The 17963-nt window shown below is 47.0% G+C and overlaps 1 protein-coding gene across 1 annotated transcript in view; it reads right to left on the minus strand.

Annotated features, from left to right (window-relative positions):
• The window catches only part of MGA (MAX dimerization protein MGA), a 734728-nt gene that overhangs the window by 550517 nt on the left and 166248 nt on the right, over positions 1–17963 (minus strand). The window contains exon 7 of the mRNA XM_086937233.1: positions 11720–11824. Coding sequence (XP_086793359.1) covers positions 11720–11824 — 105 coding nt within the window. The remainder of the gene's footprint in view (positions 1–11719; positions 11825–17963) is intronic.

Raw genomic sequence — 17963 nt, forward strand, 5'->3', positions numbered from 1 at the left:
CCAGAAGTGTGGCCGGGACATCGGCCGAAAAGATGGCGGACCTCAACCAGGCGTGGCGTCGAACCGCCACCGTCGTTGCCATCGCCCTGCCCAGTGAGTCAGTGGTATCCAGCCCACACCGGATGGAATATCGCGCTGCATCTCAGCCGTCCACAAGGGTTTGGGCGAGTTTAGCCCGGACCTCCTCCGGACATTGTGGCAGCAGGTCCGCGACCACGTCCCACAGTGTGTGGGTGTAGCGTCCCAAGAGACAGGCGGTGTTGACAGACCGCAGCCCTAAGCGTAGGGACGAGAACACTTTCTTCCCGAACTGTTCATATCTCTTGGATTCCCGATCGGGCGGAGCCGTCGGGAATGCGGTCTGGGAAGTGGAGGATTGGATAACCAGGTTCTCGGGGGTGGGTTGGGTGGACAAAAAGCAAGGGTCGCCCGGGGCCGGGCGGTAGCATCTGGCCACGTTCCTATCCACAGGCGGACCTGTGGCGGGCTTGGACCAAGTGCCCACAAGAACGTCACACAAGGCCTCATTGAACGGCAGCAGAGGCTCGCTGGAGCTTGACTGCGGTTTGAGGACCTCAGTGAGGTTAGTCCTCACGGCCGCGACGGGGAGCTCAAGGTTGAAGGCCTTTGCCGCCCTCGTCAACACTACACTGTAAGTAGACCCCTCCTCCGAAGCCAAGGTTGGAGGGGAGACAAATCCAGTGTCAATACCACTGGCCTCCCCAAGCTCATATGTCCAGTCCTGTTCAGACTGGCACTCCAGTGCCAGAGGTTCCTCAGACCCCTCCCAATCTCCCTCGTCACCTGTCTCCTGTAAAACAGGATTAACAGACGGGGCCTCCTCATGGAAATAAAAATCTCAAAAGGCCGTCGGAAGCGGCTCCCAGCGGCGCCGTTCAGGCGCCAGAGTCGGACCGAGGGGTACATTGGGGACGGCGTCGCCGGCGACCTCGGGGCCTAAGCACCCGACGGCGTCGGGGCCGAAGCACCCAACCCGCTAGTGCCTTCTTCCGGGATCGTTGGACCCGACTGAGGAGGGAGGGACCTCATGGCCAAGAGGTACCGCTCGATTTCCTCCGGCGTTGCGCCGTGCCCAGGGACCCGAAGGTGTGGGGCAGGCGGAGACGCTTGCAACTCCCTCGGAGCCGCGTGGGCGATGTCGCCCGAACCCTGGGCCATATCGCGCGAGCGTCGGGGTGGGTCAGAGGAACGATGACGTCTCTCCGACCTCTCATGCCTCTTACCTGAGGACTTGGATCCTGACGACCAATGTCCACTCCCTGAGCGGCGATGACTCCGACCCCGCAACCGGTCCTTCGACCTCCCGTGGGACCGGGACCTGGAACGGCGCGGGGCTGACTGCCGGAGCTCGAGTCGCTTGTGGGACCGCTCCCGCCTAGCTTTAGACGTCAGGGCCCGGCAGTCGGAGCAGGTGCGCTCGTCGTGGTCGAGGCCTAAACACTTCAGGCACCGGCGATAGGGGTCCGTAACCGACATCAGTCGGTCGCACTTCGAACAGGGTTTGAACCCGGGCATCCCTACCGGCACCGATAAGAGTCGAAGACTCGAGGAAATAAATGATCAAAAAGTTTAGTCAAAAAATGACATGGGGTAGAGCTTCTCCGGATCTGCGCTAGCTGGCGCGGAACAAAGAAGAACTGAAGTCAGCGCGCATGGGCGGCGTCAAAGTACTCCGACAACGTAATTCCGGCGCTAACGACGCCAACGACGGACGCGGAACCGCGAATGACGCCTACCGACGCGCAGGGGTATTGCTACGCAAAAATTTCTGAATCCAGTCTGACGCCTGGGGATATTCAATGATGAACTTAAGAAATCCAAGAAGACATGCCGCACCCTCGAGAAAGCCTGGAAAAGAAACCCAACCACCGAAAGCCTAGCCACTTTCAAAAACGCCACCCGCAAACACCATCAACTGATCCGATCCACTAAGAAAACAGCATTCAAGGATCGTCTCGACAACAACGCCCACAGCAGCAAGGAACTGTTCAACATCGTAAAAGAATTTACCAACCCCTCTGCCGGCGCCAACAACATCACTCCCTCCCAAGATCTCTGCGACTCCCTAGCCTCATTCTTCTACAGCAAAATCGCCGACATACAAAACAGCTTCGTAAACCAGTCCGGTGACCAGTCCACCCCACCCACCTCCGACCTAAACCCCACTCCTAACAACCTCTGCAACTGGAACCCAGTCACCACTGAAGAAACCATCCGCCTGATGAACTCCATCCACTCAGGATCGCCAACCGACCCATGTCCCCACAACATTTTCAACAAAGCAGACTCCATCATCGCTCCCCACCTTCGAGACGTCAACTGCTCCTTCAACTCCTCGACCTTCCCGGAAAGCTGGAAACACGCCGAACTCAGCGCCCTCCTGAAGAAACCCACAGCAGACCCCACAGAACTTAAAAACTACCACCCTATCTCGCTCCTCCCTTTCCCTGCCAAAGTCATTGAGAAAGCGGTCAACAGTCAACTAGCAGCCTTCCTCGAATCCAACAAATCACTCGACCCATCACAGTCCGGATTCCGAGCCAAACACAGCACCGAGACCGCCCTCATCGCAGCAACAGACGACATCCGAAAACTATTGGACAATGGAGAAACAGTTGCCCTCATCCTTCGTGACCTCTCAGCAGCTTTCGACACAGTCTGTCATAGCACTCTTATACATCGCCTCAGCAACATCGGAATTCAAGGAAAAGCACTGAAATGGATCATCTGGTTCCTCGCCGGAAGAACCCAAGAGTCCGCCTCCCCCCCCTTCAGATCAGAGGCCACCGAAGTCATCTGCGGCGTACCTCAAGGTTCATCACTCAGTCCCACACTCTTCAACGTCTACATGAGTCCCCTCGCATCCATCGCTCGGCAACACAACCTCAACATCATCTCCTACGCAGACGACACCCAGCTGATCCTCTCCATCACCAAAGACCCAAGCACCGCCAAAACCAATCTACACGAAGGGGTTAAAGAAGAACTTAACTCGGATAAAACAAAGTCCTCATATTAGGATCATCCCCCTCCGCTTGGGATAACTCATGGTGGCCACCGGCTCTGGGAACCGCACCCACATCTACGGACCACGCACGTAATCTGGGCTTCATCCTAGACTCCTCCCTATCGAGGACTAAACAAGTCAACGTCGTCTCTTCCTCATGCTTCAACATCCTACGCATGCTCAAGAACCTCTTCCGTTGGATCCCCACCGAAACAAGAAAGAGGGTTACCCACGCATTGGTCACTAGCCGACTAGACTACGGAAACACCCTGTATGCCGGAACCACAGCCAAAATACAGAAAAAACTCCAACGTATCCAAAACGCCTCAGCCAGACTCATTCTAGATGTCCCCCGAAGAGCGCACATTTCCAGTCACCTGAAAGACCTCCACTGGCTTCCCGTCAGCAAGAGAATAACGTTCCGTCTCCTCACCCATGCACACAAAGCCCTATACGATCTAGGATCCGAATGCCTCAACACGCGTCTTTCCTTTTACACCCCCACCCGCAAACTTCGATCGTCCAATCAAGCCCTCGCCGCAATACCACGCATCCACAGGTCCACCATGGGAGGGAAGATCCTTCTCCTACCTTGCGGCCAAAACCTGGAACTCCCTCCCCACCCACCTCCGCCTTACTCAAAACCACCTCTCATTCAGAAAACAACTTAAAACCTGGATATTTGATAGGTAACTTCCCCCCTCCCTCAAGCGCCTTGAGACCCTATGGGTGAGTAGCGCGCTATACAAATGCCAAACTTGAACTTGAACTTATCACTAACGTGTCATTTTCAGATATGGTTGGTTAGCAGGATGCAGGAGGCCATGAGTCCCAGCAGCCTCAAGGTCTTCTTGACCGAAACCGAGGAGAAGGGCTAAAAGAGCGGAAGCATAGCTCGAATTTCCTGGTCTCGCTGTTCGGGAGGATAAATCCAAAACTGCGCCATGCCCAGAACCGCTCTGATGAAAAGGAGCTTCTGGGAGGGAATCAGGTGCGACGTCGGCACAGCTGTATTCTGGAGGTGGGAGATGTCCGTCTGGGGCGAGTCTGCCTTGAACAACCAGTCGTCGAGATAGGGGAAGACCGAAACCCCTGATCTGCGCAAATAAGCTGCAACCACCGCCATCACCTTCGTGAACACCGAGGGGTGCTGGTAAGGCCAAAGGGGAGCACAGTGAACTGAAAATGCTCCTGGCGCACCGTGAATTGCAGGTAACACCGATGGACCGGCAGGACGGGAATATGAAAATAAGCGTCCTCCAGGTCCAGTGCCACCATCCAATCTTGTGGGTAGAGAGCAGACAAGCCCTGATCCAGAGTGGGCATTTTGAACTTCAAGCTTCTATACAACCATTTATCCATATTTTCATCAGGCACCACTATAGTGATTTTTAGGCCCACAAGGAAGGCGAGTTCACTTGCTCAATCCTGCAGGACTTCCTGGTGTCAATTTATTTTGCAGACCCAGCACCTCTGGGTAGGCACTGCCTTGATGCTGATTCAGAAGGTGAGAAATCTGCAATTAGAAGAATCCATCAGAAGAAAAAGTTACTTCAGTGCAACATTCTTTCTGGTGGATACTCTAGCCACAGATTCCTCTCCACCCGCCCACCTTCCTGTTCAATGGAGTAGACCTTTGGTAGTCGAAGGGTCCACGCTAACGACTGCATACTGCTGATATCCCAATTTGTCAGCTACTACACGTCTGAGGGCACGGAAGGATAAGTTACTTAACTGTAATCCTAGTTCTCTTCCAGGGGTATACTCATCAAAGTCATAAGCACTGAAAAGTCCCGCCCACATACGGGACCCCGGAGCAATAGCCAATAATATGCATATATCTACATATATATATATAAATACACATAAAAAAACATATATATATATATATATACACATATATAGATAATATGCATATACACATAAATATGCAGCCTGAAATACAACATACTAGGCTAAAAAAACTGCCATTATTGCATGTAACACTTTTACATTTGCTAAATAAAGACATATATAATACATTATATGATAATGTAAAGAAGAAACACTGCCCTGGGTTTCTTTGAAACACACAACCTTTATTTTCAAAGGTAAAACAGGCAGGATCATAGAGGCAGATTTAGCCTAGATAGGCTGCATAGTAACAACTGAAAAACCTGGCGCCGTGCCTTTAAGATCTCCATGAGCCTCCAGACTCCCATCATGCACCACAGGTGACAGTTAGGTCAGTTCTTTTTGGACGGCGTATAACAGTGTAATCACAGCATAGGTAACATGGAAAAATAGATAGTCCTGGTATTCGCCCGGGGAGGAGTTTGCTTATGACTTTGATGAGTATTCCCCTGGAAGAGAACTAGGATTACAGGTAAGTAACTTATCCTTCTCATCCAGGGGATACTCATCAATAGTCATAAGCACTGAATAGAGTAGCAAGCCCATACCATTCCCTGCGGACAAATACCAGTCTCTCTAAACAGTATACTAATAAACATTACCCAAACAAATTCCTCGGGATGCTTGATCAACTTGAGCATCCGCCTGAGTTTCAGAATCAAGGCAGTAATGGCGTGCAAAGGTATTGACCGAACGCCAAGTAGCTGCCTTACAAATTTCATGATTAGGAACATTTTTAAGCATTGCTATCGTAACAGCTTTTCCTCTAGTGGAATGCGCTCTCGGCTTGCCCGGGAGCTGTTTCCGTGCCAACTGATAAGATAGCATAATGCATGAAACAATCCATCTAGAAATGGACCTCTTAGATGCAGACAAGCCTGTATTCAGAGGGCCATAGTTCACAAACAAATGATCAGATTTTCGAACACTCTTGGTCTTGTCAAGATAAAATGTCAGCACTCTTTTTAGGTCCAAAGAGTGTAGAGCTTTTTCAGCTGGAGTGTTCGGACTAGCAAAAAACGTAGGCAGTGTAACTGACTGGTTAATGTGAAAAGCCGAGATCACCTTAGGAAGGAATCTCTATTCGCATGGAAAATGAGATAAGGTTCTGTAGAACAAAAAGCCTGTATCTCACTCACCCTGCACGCAGAAGTGATAGCTACTAAGAAGGCCCCCTTCCACGACAGATGTTGAAGTAACGCCTTATGAATAGGTTCGAATGGGGGACCCATCAATTTGGACAAAACCACATTCAACTCCCACGGTGGAGAGGGAGCCCTCACCGGAGGGTAAACTTTCTTGAGACCCTCCAGAAAATCCTTTACCACTGGCATTTGAAAGAAAGAAACCTGAGTGGGAGACTTTCAATATGCTGCTATTGCTGCCAGATGGACCTTTATAGAAGAATACTGTAAACCTGCTTTGGCCAAAGAAAGTAAGTATGGTAACAGTACCTGTTCTTAACCTCGAATCGGGTCATGACCTTCAGCAACACACCACATGAAAAACCGCTTCCACTTGAAAGCATACGACTTTCTTGTAGAGCTCTCCTCGCCTCTCTCAAAATGTGCATACAGTCCTGCGAGAGGCCCAAGTGCCCATATCGGACGAACTTCAGGAGCCATACTGCTAGCTTCAGGGACGGCAGGTTGGGATGGAACAGTCTGCTGTTCCCTCTGGTCAGTAGATCCGGACAGCAAGGAAGCATCCTGTGCGGTACTTTGGACAGATACAGGAGATCCGGGTACCAACATTGGCGTGGCCAATCCGGAGCCACCAGGATCATGTCTGTCTTGGACTTGTACAGTTTCTTGAACACCAAGGGAATGAGTGGAATCAGTGGAAAAGCGTAGAGTAATGTCTCTGACCAGTCCATCCATAGAGCATTCCCCTTAGACCCTCGTTGTGGGTATCTGGACACGAAGATGCGGCATTTTGCGTTTTCGGCGTCTGCAAAGAGATCGATTTCTGGTGTCCCCCAGGCCTGGAAGACATCTTTTATTACTTCTTCTTTTAAGACCCAGTTGTGTGCTTCTGCGAAGTGTCTGCTTAGGTCGTCCGCTTGGATGTTGAGGACACCTGGTATGCTCATACCCCGAGCCAGAAGCCACTTCCAGATTGCTTGCGCTTCGAGCAACAGAGGTCTGGATCTCGTTCCGCCCTGCTTGTTCAGATAGTACATCGTTGTTGTATTGTCCGTTTGAACAAGCAGGGAGGATGTCTTGATCGCGGGAAAGAAAGCCTTGAGAGCTAGGTGGACAGCTCTGACTTCCAACATGTTTATGTGATACAGTCTTTCTTTCTCTGACCACACTCCTTAAATTTGAAGCGATCTCAGATGGGCGCCCCATCCCTGAAGGGACGCATCCGTCACCAGTGATTGTCTGGGCATGTCCTCCTGGAAAGGGACTCCCACTACCAGATGACTCCGCTGCATCCACCATCGGATGGAGATCTGTACTGACCAGGGTAGTGACTGTTTGTCCTCCCAACGACTTGAAAATTGGGGCCACTGGTCCTCCAGAGACTGTTGAAGAGGTCTCATGTGCAGCCTGGCGTTTGGAACAAGGAAAATGCATGAAGCCATGGACCCTAGAAGAGACGAGATCTGCCTGGCCGTGGGATGAGGAGTCTTCAGTAGCGTTTGACACTTGAGGAGAATAGAGGATAGTCTCTCCTCCGAAGGATACGCTTTTGCATCCTTTGAATCCAGAAGTGCGCTTAGATAGTGTATCCTCTGCATTGGATTGAGGATAGACTTCTTGAAATTCACGTGCAGGCCAAGTCTCCGCAGCTGATGTATGCAGAACGTGAGATGTTGCTGAAGCAGAATCGGAGACACACTCTTCAGCAGCCAATCGTCTAGGTAGGGATAGACGAAAATGTGCTTCTTCCTCAGGAAAGCCGCTATGACTGCCATGCACTTTGAAAACGTGCGAGGAGCTGACTTTAGCCCGAAGGGTAGGACTGTGAACTGGAAGTGGCTTGTTTGGAGGCAAAACCTTAGAAACCTCCGATGCTTTGGGGCGATGGGGATGTGAAAATAAGCATCTTGTAGATCTATGGAGCACATCCAGTCCCCTTGATGCAGAAATGGAATTATTTGATGTAATGCCAACATTCTGAACTTTTCTCGCCGAATGAACTTGTTGAGGCGCCGGAGATCTAGTATGCGCCTGAACTCCTTGTTTGGACCTTTCTTTGGAACTAGAAAATATTGGGAGTAAATGCCTTGCTGACGCTGTTTCTTTGGGACCTCCTCGATGGCATTCTTTAAGATCAAGGCAGACACTTCTTGTCTCAAAAGATGAATACGATGGGTCACAGACTTTTGAGGAGGAATGGAAGGCGGAGGGGACTTGAATCTGATGGCATATCCATTCTTTACAATATTCAGAACCCATTTGTCTATTGTGATGTTTGTCCACTCTTCCAGGCAAAAATGAACACTTGCCCCCACCGGAGTGGGTAACGGGCTCAGGGGAAGCAAAAACTCACTGTTTTTGTTGCTACTGCTTGTTTCCAGGTGCAGACTGCCTGGAAATGCCACCTCTTCCTTGACCAAGACGATGCTGGGAGAACGGAGATCTTCCCTGATTCTGCTGAGACGACCATTGAGGGGTTTGAACCCTCTGCTGGTTCTGTCTCCTGTCGTACGGATAGTATTTTTTCTTAAAATCCTTCCTTTTCTCAAGACCAACAGCTCTCACTGTATCAAGTTCTGTTTTCATACGTGACATCTCATCATCGGCATGTGATCCGAAGAGTGATTTTCCGTTAAAGGGCAGGTTAAGAATTCGGTGTTGTGCCTCAGGCTTAAGACCCGTGAGCCTCAACCAAGCGGAGCGCCTGGCGCATAACCATGCGTAGATAAGTCAGAAGCATCAACAGCTGCACTAATCCCCTGGTTAGCTACTAGCCCACCTTCATGTAAGATCTCCAGAAGATCGTGTTTGTCTTCTTTTGGAAGCTTCTCTGCGAAACGAGACATGGAGTCCCATAGGGCACGGTCATAGCGACCCAGCAAAGCTGAAGCGCTGGCGACTTTCATGTAGGAAGCAGAGGTGGCACACATTCTCTTTCCTACTGAGTCCATAGCCTTACTGTATGTATGTATGTATGTATGTATTTATATGTATGTATGTATAGGCATTTATATAGCGCACTACTTACCCGGAGGGTCCCAAGGCGCTTCGACCACTGCGAAACCCTTCCTGGCTTCCCTGAGAGATGGTCCCTTAATGGGTATCTCCGGGGTGAGACCAGACATCCCCGGCGGTCTGGTGGGGCCGTTAGTGAAGATGAGGCAAGCTAATGCCCAGAGTTGCAGAGTGTGATCGCTGATCAGAGTGGGCACCGAGGCGAGAGAATTATCGAGTCCGCTGACCCTGGTCCAGAAACCTGCCGCGCCGGGAATCGAACCCTGGTCCCGGGCCGTCCTCTGCTCTCGGGTCTGCCGCCTCTAACCAGTGAGCCACACTACTACAGTCTTGAAATGACCGTTGTCTTGGTGGTAGAGACCGGCATTTCGATAGCTGCTCCACGACAGAGAACCTCATTAAAGGTAATCACGCCATCAATCGGTGAAATCCTACTTGGAGGAGTTGATGACAGTGTCAGCGAATAGCCCCTTTTCGACTTTGTAGATCTTGTAGAGGATCTAGTATTGCGCCTCCTCGAAGAATGGCAACGTGACGATATAGACAAAGGTGAAGTCCACCTCCTCACTGATGGAGACTTTCTCGGAGGAGTACGCTCACGTCTTCTCGGAGAGTGCACCAACTGTCTTTGAGAGGATCTTGATCTTGAAGCAGGTCTTGCAGACACAGGAGACCTGGAATAAGAACTTGGAAGATTTATTTTCCTTATCTTCCAGTCTTTAATCTCTCCCAGCCAGCGCGGCGAGATATTAGTTGCGGGCTGAACAGGTGAATGTGCTCTCGAGGGCTCTGGAGAGGCTTTCACAATCTGTAGTTCAGGGGAGGAAGAGGAACTCCCAGAAAACATAGTATTAGCCTTAGACCGGTCTTTAGACACCGTCCTAGGCTTCTAAGGTGCAGGAGTCGCCGACGACGACCTCCTCGACGACGATCTCTTCAACAGCGATCTCCTCGTCGGCATCGATTTCCTCTGCAGCGATTTCCTCGGCGGCGATTTCCTCGGCGGCGATGGTCTCTTAGGCGTCGAGTCCCGCCCTCTTGCAGTCGTAGGCGAGCCGGACCTGGACCGCCTACTCTCATGTCTCTTCTCACCTTGCTTCGACAGCATGATCTTCTTCGACGGCGAAGGATGCCTCGTCGTCGACGGTCGCCGCGATGGTGATTTCGATGCCGATTTTGAACACAGAGGTACCTTAGAAGAAGATCTGTCCCTCGACGCAGTAGGGGACCAATGTTTTCTCTTCTCCCCTTTGTCTTTGCGCTCTTTGTGCTGAGAAGAAGGCCTCTTGGAATGAACATCTTCTCTTCCACTCACAGTTTCTCCTCTGTCATACAGGGACTGTAGCCTGCTTTTCTCCCTCTACCTGAGAGTTCGGTTAGACAACTTGCTGCAGTGGTAGCAGAGTTCTGGCTTGTGAGAAGATGGTAAACAAGCTACACAGACCGAATGAGGGTCTGACTTGGCCATTTTTTTAACCACAGGCCGGACACTTAACAAACAAGGCCGGCATTATGACTGGAAAAATAGTCAAAAACCAGGAACAAATTGTTGAATTAGTCAAACAATGACTAAAGACGTCGAGTAAAGACGAAAAAATTAGAGAAATACCAGATTACAGTGATATAATATCACAAACTGGCGAGCTCAATGCTCCAGGATCCTCACAGAAGGAGCCGGAAAAAAAGAACTGACCTAACTGTCACCTGTGGTGCATGATGGTACCCTGGAGGCTCATGGAGGTCTTTAAGGCACGGCGCCAAGTTTTTCAGTTGTTACTATGCAGCCTATGTAGGATAAATCTGCCTCTATGATCCTGCCTGTTTTATCTTTGGAAATAAAGGCAGTGTTTCTTCTTTACATTATCATATAATGTATTACATATGTCTTTATTTAGCAAATGTAAAAGTGTTACATGCAATAATGGCAGTTTTTTTAGCCTAGTATCGTGTATTTCAGGCTGCATATTTATGTGTATATGCATATTATATATATATATATATATATATATATATATATATATATATATATATATATATATATGGGTTTTTTATGTGTATTTATATATATATATATATATATATATATATGTAGATATATGCATATAATTGGCTATTGCTTCGGGGTCACGCACGTTCAGTGCTTATGACTATTGAGGAGTATCCCCTGGAAGAGAATTAAGGGATTACACAACTCTGTCTCATCTCTTCCAGAGGTGGGATGAAATTGCTGTGGAATGCAATGAAAGCCTATTAGATCTACTATAGAAAAATGTCCAGATCCATTCTGACCTCTCAGAGGATTCAAAAGCAGAAGAATCTGCAGTTAGATAAAGTCTCCACCAGAAAGTGTGATAATAAAGGTACATAACTTGTTTCTCAAGGTGCTCCTGCTTTAAGCCGCAAGCTTTTTTGAAATCTTTAAAATTTTTGACAAATCATACAGGATATCAGAGACAGCTAGCAAACAAAAGCAAAAGCTAGCACGCAATTTCCAAAGCAAACTACATTCTTAACATCCCAATCAGCAAGCACAATATATCAATACATTAAGGTGTGCATTTAACTACTTAACATAATGAAGTATGCTGCAAATAAAAAACAATCTCAAGCATTTAAAGGCGCTCATTGGATAAATTACCTTCAGTATTGGAAGAGGTATTTGTTGAAAACTTGTCCCGCCACCCCTTTATCTTTGTGACGTCAGTGGTTTTTCCAGTCCTAGAAATAAATGACTGTCCATGATCTATGAGAGGAAAAAAATATCAAGTTATTTACTTAGACATCAGTGGTAACAATCTTTCTACCAGTGGAGTTTATGACCAACACATGATTATAATCTGATTTAAGCAGCAAATCTAATGAGACAATACACAAAATTAATTGAGCTTCTAGAAGTCACATGTCATTTGGCAGAGGAAGGAAGCAAGAAAGTGAGAAGAATAGAAAGACAATCTGTGGAGAGAAACAATCAAATTAACAATTAACATTAGAAATATTGTATTCCTCACATCAATAAGCAGATGCCCAAAAGGTTTCTCCAAAAATCAAACCTTAATGCCAAGAAGGACCAACAATAAACACTAACAGTACACTGAGAGATAGAACATAAAACCGATGTGAGAATATCTTGAAAGCTGTTATTTTGCTCTGTTACAATCCAGCATAAGGGGCAAAGAAGGCACACATTTTCTAAAAATTAATTATACAAAGGATTAAAGTAAAGTGAACAGCATAAAATACAAAACAACTATTTACCTGTAATAGTTTACAGAGGTGTGGAATTTAATAAAATATCTACTTGTCCATGTTGCATGTTGCTTCATAAATCTACTCGCCCTCTAACCAAATCCACTTGTCCCTTTACTGCCATGCAGCGTAGTGACAAATTATAGCAGAAATCTCATTATAAAAGAGTTCTGATCTAGCCTCTTTGATTATGTCGGGGCTCATACCACAGTAGGGTTTGAATACTAGCAAATCCCCTATTTTGCCACCTTTCTACAGATCTACACACTTGAAGGTAGTGTTAAGCAATAGTTTGAGGATTTGAATACCCTTTTGAGTATGTACAAACCTACTAACTTGCATGTTTTAAGGGTTTTTACCAGCTCTTCTCTAATCTTTTGCCATACTGAGAAAGGTTGGAAATTTACACCTGGCAATGCCAGACGTTAAACTTCTTCCAGGGTGGGAAAACCTCCCAATAGCCCGCCTCAGGATCAAAGGACAGATCTCGGAACCCATTCCTATAGCGCGAGGGAGAAGGCAAGGGTGCCCTCTTTCATCCATGCTATTCGCTATGGAACCTCTTGCCGCGCAACTCCGACAGCACCACACGCAAAGAGGCTTCGGCTTCGCTGCTCGTGCCCTGGTCGTTTCCACGTACGCGGACGATGTCACACTCTACGTTAATAACCCCCAGGAGAATCTCGCCTCCATGATCCGCGTGGTGGTCCACTTCAGGGGTCTTTCTGGTATCCAAATTAACTGGAGTAAATCCATCCTTTTCCCCCTTACCGGCGCTAAAGTCCCCTTTACTCCTGATTTTCCATTTGTCTGGACAATTCGAGCCACACGGTACCACGGAATCTGGCTCGGGAGGGATGTGGACGAGCTCTGGAAGTCTAATTTCGGCCGCGCTGTGAACTGGTTAGAGTCTAAGGTCCAGGTCTGGCCGCACCTTCCCCTTTCCCTGGCGGGTCATATCGCCATCAATAAGATGGTTGTACTCCTAAAGTTCTTGTACTTATTTGTAAATGTTCCTATTCCCCTCACTGCTCACTTCTTCCGTAGGCTCTGCTCTCGGATTATCTCCTTTGTCTGGGTGGACCGGCAGCCCAGAGTCGCCTATAGCATATCGACTCTTCCGCTATCGCGAGGGGTGTGAGTGCCCCAGACATTAAGCTTTACGCCCTTAGAGCCCCAGCTAGCTTTCTTCACTTTTGCCTTTATCCAACACATTTCCAGCTGCATATGACAGTGGAGGCAGGCCTTGCAGCCCCTGGCCGCTCTCGACAGAGCTTTTTGCTCCCCTGAAACCTCTGTGAGATTGACACGGTCGAGACTTTACGTTGGGCCTGGAACAGCCTTCGGAGATATTCTAGTTTTAGCATGCTTTCTGCAAATGCCATGCCCATTGCTCACAATCCGACATTTACCTCCCCTCTCCCCCCTCCCCCTTACAGACGGCTGGTATGGCTAAACGTGCTACAAGCTTAGGGGTTCTCCAAGTCGTCTGACTTTTACCCTAGCAGGACTTTTTTCTCTCTGGTGGCAGATTCTGGCCCCATGGATACTCTGCTCTTCTATCAGCTTAGTGCTCTTTGCAGGGAGTTTCACTCCTCCTTCCCCCTGCCCCTCCCTCCAGTGGCCGGCCTTCACTCCCTCTATATCTCCCGCTCCCCTCACAAATTAGAAGATGCGGTGGGGAACAGGGTGGAAGGAGAAGCCCAGCCCTACCCACCACCAACAGGACAAATCAACCAAAGGGTGGGACATGGCCACTTTCAAATGCAATTTTACACAGCTTCTTCATCTCACAATGCTTTTATGTACAAGAAAAACATTGCAATGCAGAGCTATAAGTCCTTGCACCATCAAGGAGCCAGACATTTTTAGGCTTTTTTTTTTTAAACAAAGGAAAACATCTAAGCAATCTCTGACTTTATAGTGCTTGTGTATTGTTCACACACCAGGACACCCAGAGTCAACAGTACAGGTTCACTAGTCCCAACTCCACAGCTATGTAACAAAGATATACGTACCGGATAGGTACATTTGTATGTAGAGCTGGGTATAGAAAATCTTGACTGACTATCAAGTCGATATTTTTATTTTCAATATTCTGTCCTCAATATAATATTGATCTTCAAGGGGCACACATATTTTTATACTTTCCATATAATTTGATTTGAATCATCAAATGAAACATGCATCATAAACAGTGATTCTGAGGCAACTGTTACAAGAAAGTCGTTGGAAAAGCTGGGACTCCTTATCAACAAGCACAGATGGAAAACTATCCAGGTTTAAATACTATCAGTTGGTAAGCTGGGCAAAAGACCTGAAAGAATCGCAAGAAGACAAAACGGAGTTGGAAAAAGATCTACAAAGTGAGTCAGCAAAAAAGGAAGTATCGAAATGGTACAAGCAGGGGAAGAGGAATTCACTCTACCGATGAACTTATGGAAGAAAGCTCCCTACAAAAAGCGTTTTTGGCAAGTATCCTGCTCTACATAATGACACATATTATCCGCACCTCTCAGAAAGAACCATCTTTTTACTTTACATGGGGCATACTGGACGCCAGGAAAGCTGACCAAAATGAACAGGAAAGCGGTAAAAAGTTGTCCGACAAGATATTGAGGTAACAGTTACAAACATTTTTGGTATAATGGAAGAAAATGACTCACCGCTAGCATCAAATAATAGGCACAAACAGCTACTGTTTATGTTGATCATACTGGCCAGGAGAGAGATATGTATTAAAGTGGATACTAGCAAACCCCGACACTAAATGAATGAGGAGCCTCCGTGGAGAGGTATAGGAAACTGGATCGATAACGAGGGAAGAGTAACAGGACCAAATTCTGGGAAAGGTGGGAACAAAACATAAAATAAAATGTGAAGGCAGGGTAGGGAGGGACATCCAATGATTACTTACTATGCAATAAAATGAATTTGGGGAAGGTCATCCTGGTGGCTCCAGGAGAGACACACTAAGGAATTCGGAGATCCTGGGGCAAAATTCCACTGTAAGGTGAGAAGGCATTCCCTTCCCGAAAACTATAGGAAACAAAGTACAGGCCAAAAATGGGATCTTTGTCTACTCATATTTTAACTTACAACATAAATGAGGACACAAAAGAAGAAAAAAAACAGTGATTCTGCGACAATTTAACGATATGTGAACATTTTACCTAACTGATTGTGCAGACTACAAGTCCTAGTAAAGCAAGTCCATGGTATTGCTACAGCGCAAACTTAAGGCAAAAAGTAGTAGAGCACATAGTAAACTCACAAATACTGATTTACTATGTCAATACAAGTCGGGTTACCCCGAAACACATCCTACTGGGTGGGAAACACCATTTTCAAAAGAACTTATATACCATCTACTATACCCCAAGTTCGCTGTCACCACACTATGTCAGGAATCGACAAACAACATCTGTTTTCATTCCTTGCGTAATATGTCAGCATCCACAGGGTCATCAGTTAAATCATGTAATTATTCAGAGTCATGTTTAATAAACACGCATACAGACATAAATTGTTGCTATTTATATTTAACTATTGCCTGCTTAGGAATTTGTTGTGGTGCCCTGTATATTTTTGTGTACCTTACATAATTGCCCATGCTGACCTTCTAGTGAATGCATGCCTAATGTGTAATTCCTTGCAATAAACGCATTGAGCAAGTGTGCGTTGTTTATGGTTGCCAGGAACCCAGCTTCCTGACAGCCACGTGTTTTTCCCAATCTTCCTGGAATCTGTTAACATGCACTTTGTAAACTCGGTCGCAAACGACCATGAGCACGCTATAAATAGCCGCGCTACTGGAAAGCTGTACTTGACTGTGTTTTGACACGGCCGTGTCTGGAAGAGTTTCCGAATTCATGCCTTGGTATACAGCAACTGGAAAGAGGCCCAGCAGCATTCAGGAACAAAGGACATTCATCACTTCGGGACAGCTAAGTCCAGTGAATGCATGTCGACTGACTTGGTGCATTTCTGGCTGCATTTTATTTTATTTAGTATTCATAATCACTTTTTTAACTTTCTGAAAACAAAGCGTTCGAGGCTTTTGGGACATTCAGTTTTTGTTTTTTTTATTTTTTTTTATTTTACGAGTATTGAGCTTCACGTATCCTATGAGGCTAATGGGATACTCGCGTTTTTTACTTAAACAATGTATCAATATTTTAGCTGCATTACTGTGACTTACATATCTTGCGATGCTAGTAGAATTCTTATGTTTGAATACATGAATGTATCAGTGCTTTCATTCCGTTTTCTTCGCATATACATGGGATATCAAGAATATGCTACTTACCAGTATGCATCTGTTCTTGGCATGTAGGGCTGCCGACATTCATATCTGTGCATAGATCGCCGCCTAGTGTTGGGTCCGGATGATTGCACATTGTTGTCCTGGAAGAGTCTTCGAACTACAGTGCCCATGGGCATCCTCTCCATCTTTAGATTGTTTTTTGCCATTGTGGCAGAGATGGAGTGTAATACAATAAGGGATGACCATGCCTGAGAATGATTCTGAGTGCTACAGCTGTGATAGGCACCGGGGAGGAGGGCGGACGATATGAATGTCAACAGCCCTACATGCCAAGAACAGATGCATACAGATGCATACTGGTAAGTAGCATATTCCGTTCAAGGCATGTGGGCTGCTGAATTCATATCTGTGCATACAATAAATAGCAGTTACCTCCTTAGCGATGGTTGCCCGTGCCAGCTGCAGCAGTCTGAAAAAGAGTTTTGAGAACAGCCTGTCCCACAGCAGCTTGCTGTTTGGAGTGTACATCTACGCAGTAGTGTTTGGTGAATGTATGTATGGTGGTCCATGTGGCTGGTCTACATATATCCTCTAGGGGAATGTTACCTAGGAAAGCCATGGATGCCCCTAATTTGCGTGCGGAATTGTTAATGTGCGTTTAGCTTTTTGATAACAAATCCGTATGCACTTAACAATCCATCTGGCTATACCTGATTTGGAAATGGGGTTGTCTTTGTGTTTTGGAGAGAAGGCAACAAACAGTTGTTTAGTTTTCCTGAAATCTTTTGTCCTGTCTATATAATACAGGAGAGCTCTTTTAACATCTAATGTGTGCAGTGCTCGGTCTGCCACAGAATCTGGATTTGGGAAGAAAACGGGCAATTCTATGGTTTGATTAATGTGGAAATGCGACACCACCTTAGGCATGAATTTAGGGTTGGTACGTAGCACTACCCTATTAGCATGAATCTGTATGAGAGGCTCGTGAATAGTTAGGGCTTGAAGCTCACTAACTCTTCGTAGCGATGTGATTGCTACTAGAAAAGCCACTTTCCATGTAAGAAACTGCATCTCACAAGAGTGAAGAGGTTCAAAGGGTGGTCCCATTAGTCTGGTGAGAACTAAGTTCAGATTCCAGACAGGTGAAGGAGGGTGTCTGGGAGGGATCACTCTTTAGAGTCCTTCCATAAAAACTTTAGTGGCAGGCACCCTAAAAAGGGAAAGATGCTGTCTGTTCTGAAGATATGCCGCCATGGCAGCCAAATGTATCCTGATGGAACTATATGCCAGATTGCATCTGTACAGATGCAACAAATAACATATGATGTTTTGCGTGGACGCATCTAGCGGACTAATGTCATTATTGGAA

This window comes from Lissotriton vulgaris, chromosome 9, assembly GCF_964263255.1.
Source record: "Lissotriton vulgaris chromosome 9, aLisVul1.2, whole genome shotgun sequence".
In the NCBI taxonomy this organism is placed as follows: domain Eukaryota; kingdom Metazoa; phylum Chordata; class Amphibia; order Caudata; family Salamandridae; genus Lissotriton; species Lissotriton vulgaris.